Here is a 12,128-nt window from a genome sequence, read left to right as displayed (position 1 = left end):
CGGATGCATATAGAATGGAACATATAATGCATCCGAAGACGTGGGCTGTAGTCCACGAAAGCTTATGCTCTAATAAATTTGTTAGTCTCTAAGGTGCCACAAGTACTCCTGTTCTTCTATCACAGCTAAGGCTCTCTGATAGTCCTCTGGCCCTGAACTTCTTCGCTACACTGGATCTTAGTGCAAGAGAGAATTTGGCCGTATGGTTTTCAGAAGTAGATCAAATTTGTCTAGTAAGCTCTTACTTAAAATACATTTTAATTGTTGATGGCACATATCGCCTCTTGTCACCTGGAAAACAATGTGTTGTCAAGTGAACCATGACCATTTTTAGACCGTCACTGGAGCATCAAGAACTCCTGAGTTCTAATCCTGACTCTGATAACAACTTGTTCGGTGATGTGTCCTTGGACAAGTAACCTAGTGCATGCCTCAGTTTCCTCGTCTTTAAAAAGAGTATAATAAAACCTATTTCATACCTATTTCACAGGGATGTTGTGAGGATTCATGTTTTGTAGAGCATTTTGAAGATGAAAAGCACAATATAAATATTTAGTATTAGTCTCAGTCTTGCAGGCAAGCTGTGCATATTCTTGGTTAAAATTGTTCTAATGGCATCCATCTGCATCTTGAATACAAGAAAGAAATTGTAAGACTGCCTGTCTATGATCAAAGCTTTTTCATGCAGCTCACCCTACTGTTTGGCATTTAGCCAATTGCAATAGCCTATTGAGGAGGGAAACAGCTCTGAAGGAAAGAATGTGCATGTTAAGCAGAAGACAGCTTTTGCAAAGGGTGAGAAAAATAAGACAAATATCACCAACTGCCAAAGTACTCACTGGTACACACAAGAATGAAGCAAGACAAAGGGAAGGAAAAAAAATGTAATAGGCCCCTGACACCTTCCTCCTCATATCCCCCACTAAAGAGACTATCAGTCCATGTGCACTGCAGGCTGCAATAAAGAATTCTTCTACCTCAGGACCAGGTCTGCTTTACATTAAGGTTGCTTCTCTATGGAAAAATATGGGAGGGATTAGTTTGGAGCTACTTAAAGCAATCCAGAATGTGACCAAACTTTCATCATTATAGCAGTGATGTCAAAAGTTTGAGGGTCATCTAGGTAAGGCCAGATCACATTGAGAAGGCACCCAAGTGATCTGCTTTTCTACTAGCATGACAATGACCTTTTTATTTAACTGGACTCATCTCACTATCAGATGCACTCTATATTTTGTTGCTGATCTACCAGGAGCTGACCCCCAAGTCTTCCTAAGAATTACAGGACACAGTGCAGAATTGCCAGAAATTTCTGTTGCCTGATACATATCCGATGTCAGAACTAGTCTCCTTACTTCCTCTCTCTAGTCATCTATGGATTCATTTCACTCAAACTGTGCTGCAGCTGTACATTGCTGCAGAGCCGTAACAAATATATAGTGTTGCAGCCAATATCTATGACTCTGTGAATCTATGCCTTCCTCCACTTCCTACAAGGTTTCAATCCGAGAGAGGTCAACAGGTAGCCACCTTCCCCAATGCTATTTTCCCTTTTATAAGGCTCGGTACCTTCTCTTAAGCCCAACTGGCCCCACTCCCTCTTAGGCCTGGTCTACACTACGAGTTTAGGTCGACTTTAGCAGCATTAAATCGAATTAAGCCTGGACACGTTCACACGACGAAGCCCTTTCTTTCGACTTAAGGGGCCCTTTAAACCGGTTTCTTTACTCCACCTCCAATGAGGTGATTAGCGATAAAATCGGCCTTAGCGGGTCAGAATTGGGGTAGTGAGGACAGAATTTGACGTTATTGGCCTCCGGGAGCTATCCCACAGTGCTTCATTTTGACCGCTCTGGACAGCACTCTCAACTCAGATGCACTGACCAGGTAGACAGGAAAAGCCCCGCGAACGTTTGAATTTCATCTCCTGTTTGCCCAGCGAGGAGAGCACAGGTGACCATGCAGAGCTCATCAGCACAGGTAACCGTGATGGAGTCCCAGGATTGCAAAAGAGCTCCAGCATGGACCGAACGGGAGGTATGGGATCTGCTTGCCATATGGGGAGATGAATCAGTGCTAGCTGAACTCCATAGCAGTAAACGAAATGGCAAAATATTAGAAAAGGTCTCCAAGGCCATGAAGGACAGAGGCCATAACAGGGACGCACAGCAGTGCCGTGTGAAAATTAAGGAGCTAAGGCAAGCCTACCACAAAGCCAGAGAGGCAAACGGAAGATCCGGGGCAGAGCCACAAACATGCCGCTTCTACGCGGAGCTGCATGCCATGCTAGGGGGTGCAGCCACCACTACCCCAACCGTGTGCTATGACTCCGTCACTGGAGAAACACACAGGGAAGAGGGTTCGGGGTACGAGGAAGAGGAGGATGAAGATAATGTAGATAGCTCACAGCAGCAAGGAAGCGGAGAAACCGGTTTCCCCAACAGCCAGGATATGTTTATCACCCTGGACCTGGAGCCAGTAACCCCCGAACTCACCCAAGGCGTGCTCCCAGACCCTGAGGGCACACAGGGGACCTCTGGTGAGTGTACCTTTGTAAATATTACACATGGTTTAAAAGCAAGCGTGTTTAATGATTAATGATTAATTTGCCCTGGCAATCGCGGCCAGTACAGCTACTGGAAAAGTCTGTTAACGTGTATGGGGATGGAGCGGAAATCCTCCAGGGACATCTCCAGAAAGCTCTCCTTCATGTACTCCCAAAGCCTTTGCAAAAGGGTTCTGGGGAGGGCTGCCTTATCCCATCCACCATGGTAGAACACTTTACCACGCCAGGCCAGTAGCACGTAGTCTGGAATCATTGCATAACAAAGCATGGCAGCGTATGGTCCCGGTGTTTGCTGGCATGCAGACAACATCCATTCCTTATTGCTCTTTGTTATCCTCAGGAGAGTGATATCATTCACGGTCACCTGGTTGAAATGGGGTGATTTTATTAAGGGGACATTCAGATGTGCCCGTTCCTGCTCGGCTGAACAGAAATGTTCCCCGCTGATAGCCACGTGGTGTGGGGGGAGGGGTGAAGTGATCATCCCAGAGAATTGGGGGAGGGGGATTAGTTGGGTTTGTGCTGCATGTTAACCAGGGAACCGCAGCCCCTCCTTTTACATTGCAAACCCATTTTAAATGGCCAACCCAATGGGTGCTTGGTATGGGAAATGAGGGCGCTACTGTTTGAAACCATTCCGACATGTTAAGAAGGTTAAAAAAGCTAAAAGACTGTGGCTTACCATGGCTGCCTGCAAGCCGAAATCTGTTGCCTGGCACTGCGTGAGTGATCTCTCACACCAAACCGGCAGGCCCTCAATATAAGAGGAAAAATGCGACCTTGTAACGAAAGCACATGTGCTGTGTAATGTGAACAGCAAAATTTAACGTGAAAGAGTGTACCCATTGTTCTCTAAAATGTGTCTTTTTTAACCACCTCTCCCTTCTCCTCCACCAGCTGCAAATGTTTCTCCTTCACAGAGGCTAGTGAAGATTAGAAGAAGAAAACGGCGGACTCGGGATGACATGTTCACGGAGCTCCAGATGTCCTCCCATGCTGAAAGAGCACAGCAGAATGCGTGGAGGCAGTCAATGTCAGACTACAGAAAAGCACAGTATGAACGAGAGGAGAGGTGGCGGGCTGAATCGCGGGATGAACAGAGCAAGTGGCAGGCTGAAGATGATAGGTGACGTCAGCTTGCAGACAGAAGGCAAGGGTCGATGCTCCAGCTGCTGGAGCATCAAACTGATATGCTCCAGCGTATGGTTGAGCTGCAGGAAAGGCAGCAGGAGCAGAGACCGCCGCTACAGCCCCTGTGTAACCAACATCCCTCCTCCCCAAGTTCCATAGCCTCCTCACCCAGACACCCAAGAAAACAGTGGGGGGCCTCCAGCCACCCAGTCACTCCACCCCAGATGATTGTCCAAGCATCAGAAGGCTGGCCTTCAATAAGAGTTAAAGTTTTAAACTGCAGTGTGTCCTTTTCCTTCCCTCCTCCTCCACCCATCCCGGGCTACCTTGGCAATTATCCCCCTAGTTGTGTGATGAATTAATAAAGAATGCATGAATGTGAAGTAACAATGACTTTATTGCCTCCGCAAGCGGTGCTTGAAGGGGGAGGGGAGGGTGGGGTGGTTGGTTTACAGGGAAGTAGAGTGAACCGGGTGGGGGGGTGGGGCGGAGGGTTCATCAAGGAGAAACAAACAGAAGTTTCACACCGTAGCCTGGCCAGTCACAAAACTCATTTTCAAAGCTTCTCTGATGCGCACCGCACCCTGCTGTGCTCTTCTAACCGCCCTGGTGTCTGGCTGGCTACAGGGGTGGGTGGGTGAGGTTCTGTGGCCTGCAATGTGCAGGAGGTCAGACTAGATGATCACAATGGTCTCTTCTGACCTTAAAGTCTATGAGTCTATGTCTTCACTGTAGATTTAACCTGGTCTGGGCACCTCAGTTAGCCTGTGGCAGAGTGGGGGTCAAGCACCCCTGGGGAAATCAGCAAGTTGGCGCCTCTGCAACATCCCCCAACTCCTTATGCCCAGTGCCCCCCTGGGCCTGTTATGCTCAGCACCCCATCCCCACAAATGCACAGCACCCTGCACAATGTCACCTCTGCCCAGCACCCCCCTCTACTGCCTAGCTCCCCACACAGAACCCCCACTCCCTAGTGCCCCAACACACAGATCTCCCCCACCCCCTCACTTCCATCACCCCCATCCCCAGGTTCCCCAGAGACCCACTCCCCATTCCCTGCCTCTCAGCCGCACTCACTGGCCCTGCTGGGAGGTGACTGTGTCTGCTGGGCTGAGCTGGCAGGGCAGCCAGGGCTCCGGCCCCTCGGGAGTGGCGTGATTAGTCAGGCCAGGGCCTGCCCCGGCCGAGCTCCCTCAGAACCCACTTGCCTGGAGGGGCCCAGCCAAGCCTCCCACACTGTCCCCCACCCCCAACTGGCCAAGACTGGTCAGGCTTCTGCAGCAGTCCGAGGTGGCTCAGCTTCAGGGAGACAGGCAGGGCCCCACAGGTGGTGGGAAGCAGAGACTGCATGGAGCTGGAACTGCACCGGGTTCCGGCCAAGGGGCACTCCCAGAGTGTTGCCAATTTAGCTACTTTCTCACTAGATTTAGTGACTTTTTGGTTTCCCTAGCAAGACAATAAGTGTCAAAGTGACCAGTGACAAACTAGTGACTTTCACTGCCAATTACAATGACACTCAGAGAAAGAAGTCACCAATATCTATAGTCACAAAATCATTCACAAGCAGCTCAGTAGTGTTATAAAATCCATTCCATGCTCTTCTTACTTCACTCTTTTGCACACCAAGTCAATATATTATGTCTCAATTGACCATGTCCTCAGAAGGAATCACATTCCAGGGCTTCTTGGGCTGAGATCACTATAATCTGCAGGTGAGGAAAAGAACTTTGTGGAGGCTAATTAAATACTTTGCTAAAGCCAGGTACACTTTGGAGGGAGCAGCACGTTAGCCCAGGCTTGTTTTTACCCAAATGTGTTCTTTCTCACTGCTCTGTAGTAGGTAGCACACCCTGTGATACAGGGGAAGATGGCTAATGAAGCAGACAGGGTGGGGGAGGCAGGTTTGCCAGTGAGGAGAGTCGCCTGGATGGAAGGTGGCGTGGGATGAGAGAGGGCCATGTGTCCCAGTGAGGCAGGGGGCACCATGACTCTAGGGATGAAACCCCTAATACAGGATCAAAGGTGGAGCTAGCTTGATTTCAGTTCCCCTTTACTCCTTCCCTGGACTTGGCCTGGGATTAGCTGGCCAGCTGTTTTCAGAAATGGAACCCTGGAAGCGGGAGGATTGGGAAGGGGTCCGGCTAGAAATCTACTTTCTTGGCTCTCTGCAGTGCAGAGCTCAGCTCTGTACACTACAGCCCAGTACGGCTGGAGTTGGTTAATTTCAGCTGATCCCCCTTTTCTTGTCAGCCTGGATTTGAGCCAACAGGTTAGTGAAAGGGAAGGCCCAGAGCCCAGGAGGAAGAGGGTATTCACCTGACCTGAGCTCGGCGCTGCAGGGAGCCAAGAAAGTATTCTTAGCGCATGAACTCACTAAATTAAATGACTTGCAGCAGATGGTAAGGTATGGAGCCAGCTCAGGATGATGACCAGTTATAGCTGTTGGCATTAATACAATTCTGATTTCAAAACCAGGAGGCAAATTTAGTGCATGAGACACAGGAGAGGGCATTCCAGCTGAGGCTTGTCACCCTGAGAAGGCAGCACCGTGCCTTGCTAGGCAGATAACACAAGTTACAGGCAGACATGTAAGAGTGGAGACAGTTGAGTTAGGTTTTAATAGCTACGGGTTCTCCCTATGCTCAGTGGCACCTGCAGCCATATGGACATGGTGTGTCCCTTTGGCAGGGGCAGGGCTCCTGATGGGGGAGAAAGGGTAGTTTGCCCTGGGCCCATAGACCGAATGGTGTTTCAACCTGACATGCTGGGTCACAATGCCACTCACTGAAATTTGGCCTGGTGGCCTCTCTGCCTGGCCAAATCTTCAGTGGTGCCATGCTAAGTTAAAGTGAGAGTTCACTTTCTGGAGGTGTCCCTACCTATTCTGACGTGTGGGAAGGCAATGGAGGACTATCAACACTCAAGTTAATTAGTCTGCATCAACAATGCAGAATGGACAGGTTACTAGCCCAAGTGAAAGTGGCATCTGGGTTCTAGCCTGTCCACTTACTCAGCTGGGCTATCTCCACTCAGCCCAGATTTCAGACACAGCCAAACTCGGGTTAGATGATGTTCTGTTGTGTGTTCCTGGGTTAAGGGCAACATCTGAGCAGGAGCCTGTGACAACTTTTTAGTGAAGAGGTCCACTTAGAATTGTAATCAAATGCAATAGATACTGATGATAGAACAGGGGACTATTGTGTCTACTGATTAGGAGAAGAAAATGCATTGTCTATTAATGCTGTGTCCAAAAAATTACACCAACTGACAAAAAGTAAAATAAAATGAATCCTGCTTTCACTAAATTACTGAAGTGCTATGCCTAGGTATAAGAACCAGAACAGAACAGAATACAATAGCAGGGTTGTTGGGTAGTTTGAAGTCTTCTCAGCTGAGAGGTGGGTGGATGTGGAAGTCATCAGAGGCCAGCTGTGTACCCTGGTTCCAGGGCTTTCCAGCTATTATCTTTCATGAGCACTAAATTCAATCAAAATCAAAGAAATTTAACAAAGGTAAAGATATAGAGAGACCTGCATAACTCCATCCATCTCGCTGCTATAGACTACAGTCCAGGGCTGTAGCACCAACAGCTCCCCTGGGGCAGGACCCCATTAACCCAAAAGCTGGGCACCCACAGACGCGCTGGCGCCCACTCTGACCTTGCCTCTTGCAGGAGGTTCCGGGTGTTAGCCGCGGAAACATCCCCGCCCCCCCGGGCGCCGGTGCTCTCCCTGCGCCAGAATCCCAGGGTCCCGGGCTGCGCGCCTGGAGAACGCGCCCGGCCGCTGGGCTGGGCGGCCGCTTACACAAGGACAGTATGTCACAATGCAGCTGCGGCCAACGAGCAGCGGCCCCAGCAACCGGCCCTCGCCGGCTGCTGCCTGTAGAGAGCCAACAGCTGCCGCTGCGCCCGGCGCTGGGCTGGGTCCGCCAAGGAGTAACCGAGGCAAACCGCAGGCAGGCAGCCGGGCAAAGGCAAGGGGCTGCGACGCGTCATGCCCGCCAGTACCCCCAGACCTTCCCTAGGAGTAGCAGCTACGGGCAAGAGGATGATATTTACAGGTAATTAGTGCGTCTCCGCACCTGAGAGCCCGGAGCTAGTAGAACAGGGCAGCTGCGAGCCGGAGCCAGAGCGGCAGCGAAGTCTGTACAGTATAGCAAGCTGCTGCAATTAATATGATTATATTATTCACACCCTAAACAATTATATTCTACTATATTATTGATCATAAGCAGGAGCAATATGGACAACGAAAAATTAAGAGTTGCAATTCACTGTAGATAATGTTTCCATCGCTTCTCGGCTCTTTGTGAGCTGAGGGGTGAAAACATTATCTACTATTTTGTAATGGTGCTGCAGCTTTATTTTATCGAGTCTGTGTGTGTGTGTGTGGGGGGGGTGTCTTGATATCTAGATTGAAACCCCTCTCTTCGTTGTTCTTTTTTATGATACTGTCTTTTCCCATCAAGTAAATGTCTCCATTGTTCAACCGTAAGGACTTATTTAATGTGTGCGTGTGAGAGAAACACACACAAAGCAGGAACGTGAAATCGACACTTCCTCAAGTTGGAAGCTTTTGTGCTCTGCTCAGCAGTGCTCATTCTTTATTGAAAAAGTGTGCCCTAAGCCTAGGTATTAAACAAAGAGACCATATCAGCGGCTGAGAAGAGCGCTACATCTGCGGGTTTGTATGAAAACCTCCTGCTGATAGCAAAGAGATTTCTCAACGTTGCAGTTTAACAGCAGTTACAAAGTTGGATACTTACTAGAAACACATTTGAATTTTAAATGTCTAGAAAACACAGTATAAAATGAAAAAGCACAGGAATTAAACTGAGGGACTGAGAGCAAATTTGTGTGTATTTAGTTTTGAAATTTCAATTAATCCTGGGACCCTAACTTTATAATCAGAGAAATACCACCTCTCTGAAATTTGAATTATACACAATTATTTGATAGCTTGATTTCAGAGTACTCCTATACTATTAAACAATTAATTGTAAAATCACTTAAACTTTCACTTTTATCCTTATACTGCAAAGAACTGGAAACAAACTATGAATTGTAGAAAGTATTTCAGACATGGTACACATTATTGAGAGTTATATTGAACACATTAGGCTGTGCTCTGCATATTATAAACAGTAGTATAGTTCTGCCAGTAGGGTACAGTCCCAATAAGAAAATATGAATAAAATACATTTGTCTTCATTCCAAATCTGTGTATCATTCACAGGTATTAATTTACCAGTTCAGCACATCTAGAGCTGTACCGGGGCAGCTGGCTGGGTCTCTATTTTATTTGCTGCACATGTACACATTCCATTAGGGGGCCCAAAGCAGTAGCAGAACTGCATTGAACAGCCCAGCAGAGCACTTTCAAAAGTGCCCTTAATAAATATACTTGCACATGTGTAGCTAGAGTTTTGACCTAGAGCAGTCACTGTGGGTCTTATTTGTCTCCTTCTCTAAAGTACCCTGTGGAAATGGACAAATTCTGCAAGAAACTTCACCAGTTTTACCATGTACTTCCCTCTAAAGTGTCCCTATGGAGATAGGGATGCACTCACAGACACACAGAGCGGTGAGGAGCTGGTTGGCTCTCTACACCCACAAGTCTCAGGACATGGGGACATTTAATCTGTCTACACTAGTGCTCCCACCATTATTACCACTGAAATTGAGGGCCTTTCAGCAGCTCAGCAGAGTACTCTCTCTTCATGGCAGCCCTTTATGTGGTCCCTGTCAATGACTGCTCTTAAAATTGCCCGTCACCAGTAGTCTGACACTGCAGAAGGGCACTACAAAAGTGAATGCTGATAGGGCAGCACTGTTATCTTATGCAGGACAGTGTCACAGGAACAGCCATCACTGATCCCCGACTCATGGAGTTCAAACACTATGTGTACACATGGAGAGGCTTCCCTGGGGCTAATACCAGTTTAATTAAATTGATTTGAAAACTGATTTTGGTTTAACAGGTGCAAGTTTATTGTGCAGACAAGGCTGCAAACTGACAATCCCTATATTTCTCTTGGGGTCAGGTGTTCTCAGATGACCCTTCAATCTGGAAATGCCTCTGTCACATTAGAACAGAACTAGAATTTATTGATCACCTAGACAAGCTACAGTGCCAAATATCCATTCAGGAGTTTTCTATAGGTCAAGTCAGTGGCAGAGTTGAGATTAACATTGAGTTCCCTGCTCCCAAATCCAGTGCTCATATTAGTAGACCATGCCTCGCTCAAGGAAACTGTAACTCCAAAATGCATATTGTTACTCCTGGGGAGATTCTGCACCACTGCGCATGTGCAGAATTCATATCCCCTGCAGAAAAATGACTTTCTGACAGGGAAGCAAAGGGAAGCTGCAAGAGCAGTCACGCACCACTCCCTTGCTGCGCAGGTACATAGTTTCAGGCACCTGGAGCAGCCGGCAGAGAGGTAAATCATCGCAGAGCTGGGGACACCCCAGCCAGTGGTTCCTACCCTGAGCTAAGATCACCTGCTAGTCCCGGCTGGACTAGAGGCAGGAGAGGATGGGACTTCCTCTTCACCTGCAAGGAGTAGCTGGGACTGCATCAGACCCACCCCCAGAAACCTCCCCCAGCTGCAGGAAGCGCAGCATCCTCCCCTGCTTCCTGCCCCCGTCGCTCCTCAGCTGCGGGGGGAGGGATCACTGTATGGGGAGCTGCTCCCCCATCCACCCAACCCCCACGCATCTGGACCTCCCATACCCTGACACCCCCGCAAAGCCTCAGCCCAGACACCCAGAACCCCCTAGCCTTCCATACCGAAACCCCATCCCATTGAACCTCAACCCCTGCATCTGGAGCCTCCAGCATCTAGACCCCTGCACTCAGACCACCCCCCACTGAACTCCCTACACTCAGCCCGCACCCTGATGAGCCCCACCTCCCTGCACCACCCTGAGCCCCCACATCCAGTCCCCCATGCAACTGACCCCCAATTAGTTGCACCCAGACCCCCACTCCACCAAGCCCCACTCCCCCAGCACCAAGATCCCCCTGCTGAGACTCCCACACCCCTCCACTGAACCCCAACCACTTTCACCTGGAAGCCCCTGCAGAGTCCCATTGCCTGTGCACCTAGAACACCCCCTCCCCAATGAGCTGCTGTGCATCCAGACCCCCCACTGACCTGTCTGCACCCAGATTGTCCCACATAGAATCCTCACACCCCACACCTGGATGCCTACACACTTAGCCCCTCCACACTTGGATCCTGCCTGCCCCACACCTGGTGCACCTGGTGCGGAGGGGCAGTGCCCCACAGTGTTTCTGGGGCAGGCCCAGGCCTTGTGCTATGTCAGGGTCGGGTGCAGCCTCACCACTGTGTCCATATCCCAGGGGTGGAGAGGCTGCAGGGTGATCTCCCACCTTCATGCAGCCAGTGGCCTGTGCTCCCCACTGCCATGCTGGAGCCTCTGCATTTATTTATTGCCAAATAAAACTTGCAGAATTTTGAAGAATTTTAAAATATTGTGTGCAGAATTTTTAATATTTTCATGCAGAATTTTTACTTTTTTGGCACAGAATGCCCCCAGGAGTAAATAATATTGTAAAAACTACAAATGAGTTTTACATTATACATGTATAGACTTAATAAACTCAGCATTTTTCACAAACATTACACATTTTCATCCATATACACTTTTCCTCTCATTATCCCCCCTGTGGAAGGTTTAGGCCTTTGGATCTGCATAGCGCCAGATCTACTAGCTGTTCCCTTGCACTTGCCTCACCAGGCCACTGAAATCCTCCTCGATATATTGTTCCCTGGTGTGGTATGCTCCTTTGTCCAACATACCCACAATTTTAGGGTGTGTTTAGAGTCTCCTGTGGCTGCAGAGGACAGATGAGGCAGCATATAGCCTTAGAGATGTTGTTTCATTCTGTCTGCAAACTCAGCACTGCATGGGTTTGCATTCACAATTGTATTTTTTCAACTTTTAAAGGATAGAAGGAATTTTTGAAAAAGATAACATCTATTCCATTGAAATTGATGGGGCCACTAGAGAATGCTCATCTGCATGCCATGGTGAGGGCTTATCTACACTGGCATTTTCCAAAAATCTCCAAATGTAATACTACCACCAGTAGTAGCAATACTGGCACCATTAGCATAACACTAGTGATAGGCTGGCCATTGGCCATTTAATCTGTCTACACTAGTGATCCCACTAGGGTAACCAGACAGCAAGTGTGAAAAAATCGGGAAGGGAGTGGGGAGTAATAGGAGCCTATATAAGAAAGACCCAAAAATCGGGACTGTCCCTATAATATCAGGACATCTGGTCACACTAGCTCCCACCATTGTTACCACTGAGACCGAAATACAACAATGGGAGATTTTTAGAAAAGTGCCAGTGCGGATAAAGCCTAACTAGCTCAATCCAGCCCCTGTGCTA

At 48.5% G+C, this 12,128-nt stretch overlaps 1 protein-coding gene across 2 annotated transcripts in view; it reads left to right on the top strand.

The window, feature by feature from the left end:
• Positions 1-7,496: 7,496 nt before the first annotated feature.
• C5H4orf45 (chromosome 5 C4orf45 homolog) overlaps positions 7,497-12,128 on the top strand; it is a 75,413-nt gene continuing 70,781 nt past the window's right edge. The window contains exon 1 of one of the 2 annotated variants that reach the window (XM_034772703.1): positions 7,497-7,759. In XM_034772703.1, coding sequence (XP_034628594.1) covers positions 7,693-7,759 — 67 coding nt within the window. In that variant the 5' untranslated portion in view covers positions 7,497-7,692. The remainder of the gene's footprint in view (positions 7,760-12,128) is intronic. The other variant, XM_034772704.1, reaches the window with a different exon arrangement.

The sequence above is a fragment of the Trachemys scripta genome, chromosome 5 (genome assembly GCF_013100865.1).
Source record: "Trachemys scripta elegans isolate TJP31775 chromosome 5, CAS_Tse_1.0, whole genome shotgun sequence".
NCBI classification, from domain to species: Eukaryota; Metazoa; Chordata; order Testudines; family Emydidae; genus Trachemys; species Trachemys scripta.
Note: the sequence above shows the minus strand (reverse complement) of the source record. Positions and strands in the feature narration are given on the sequence as shown.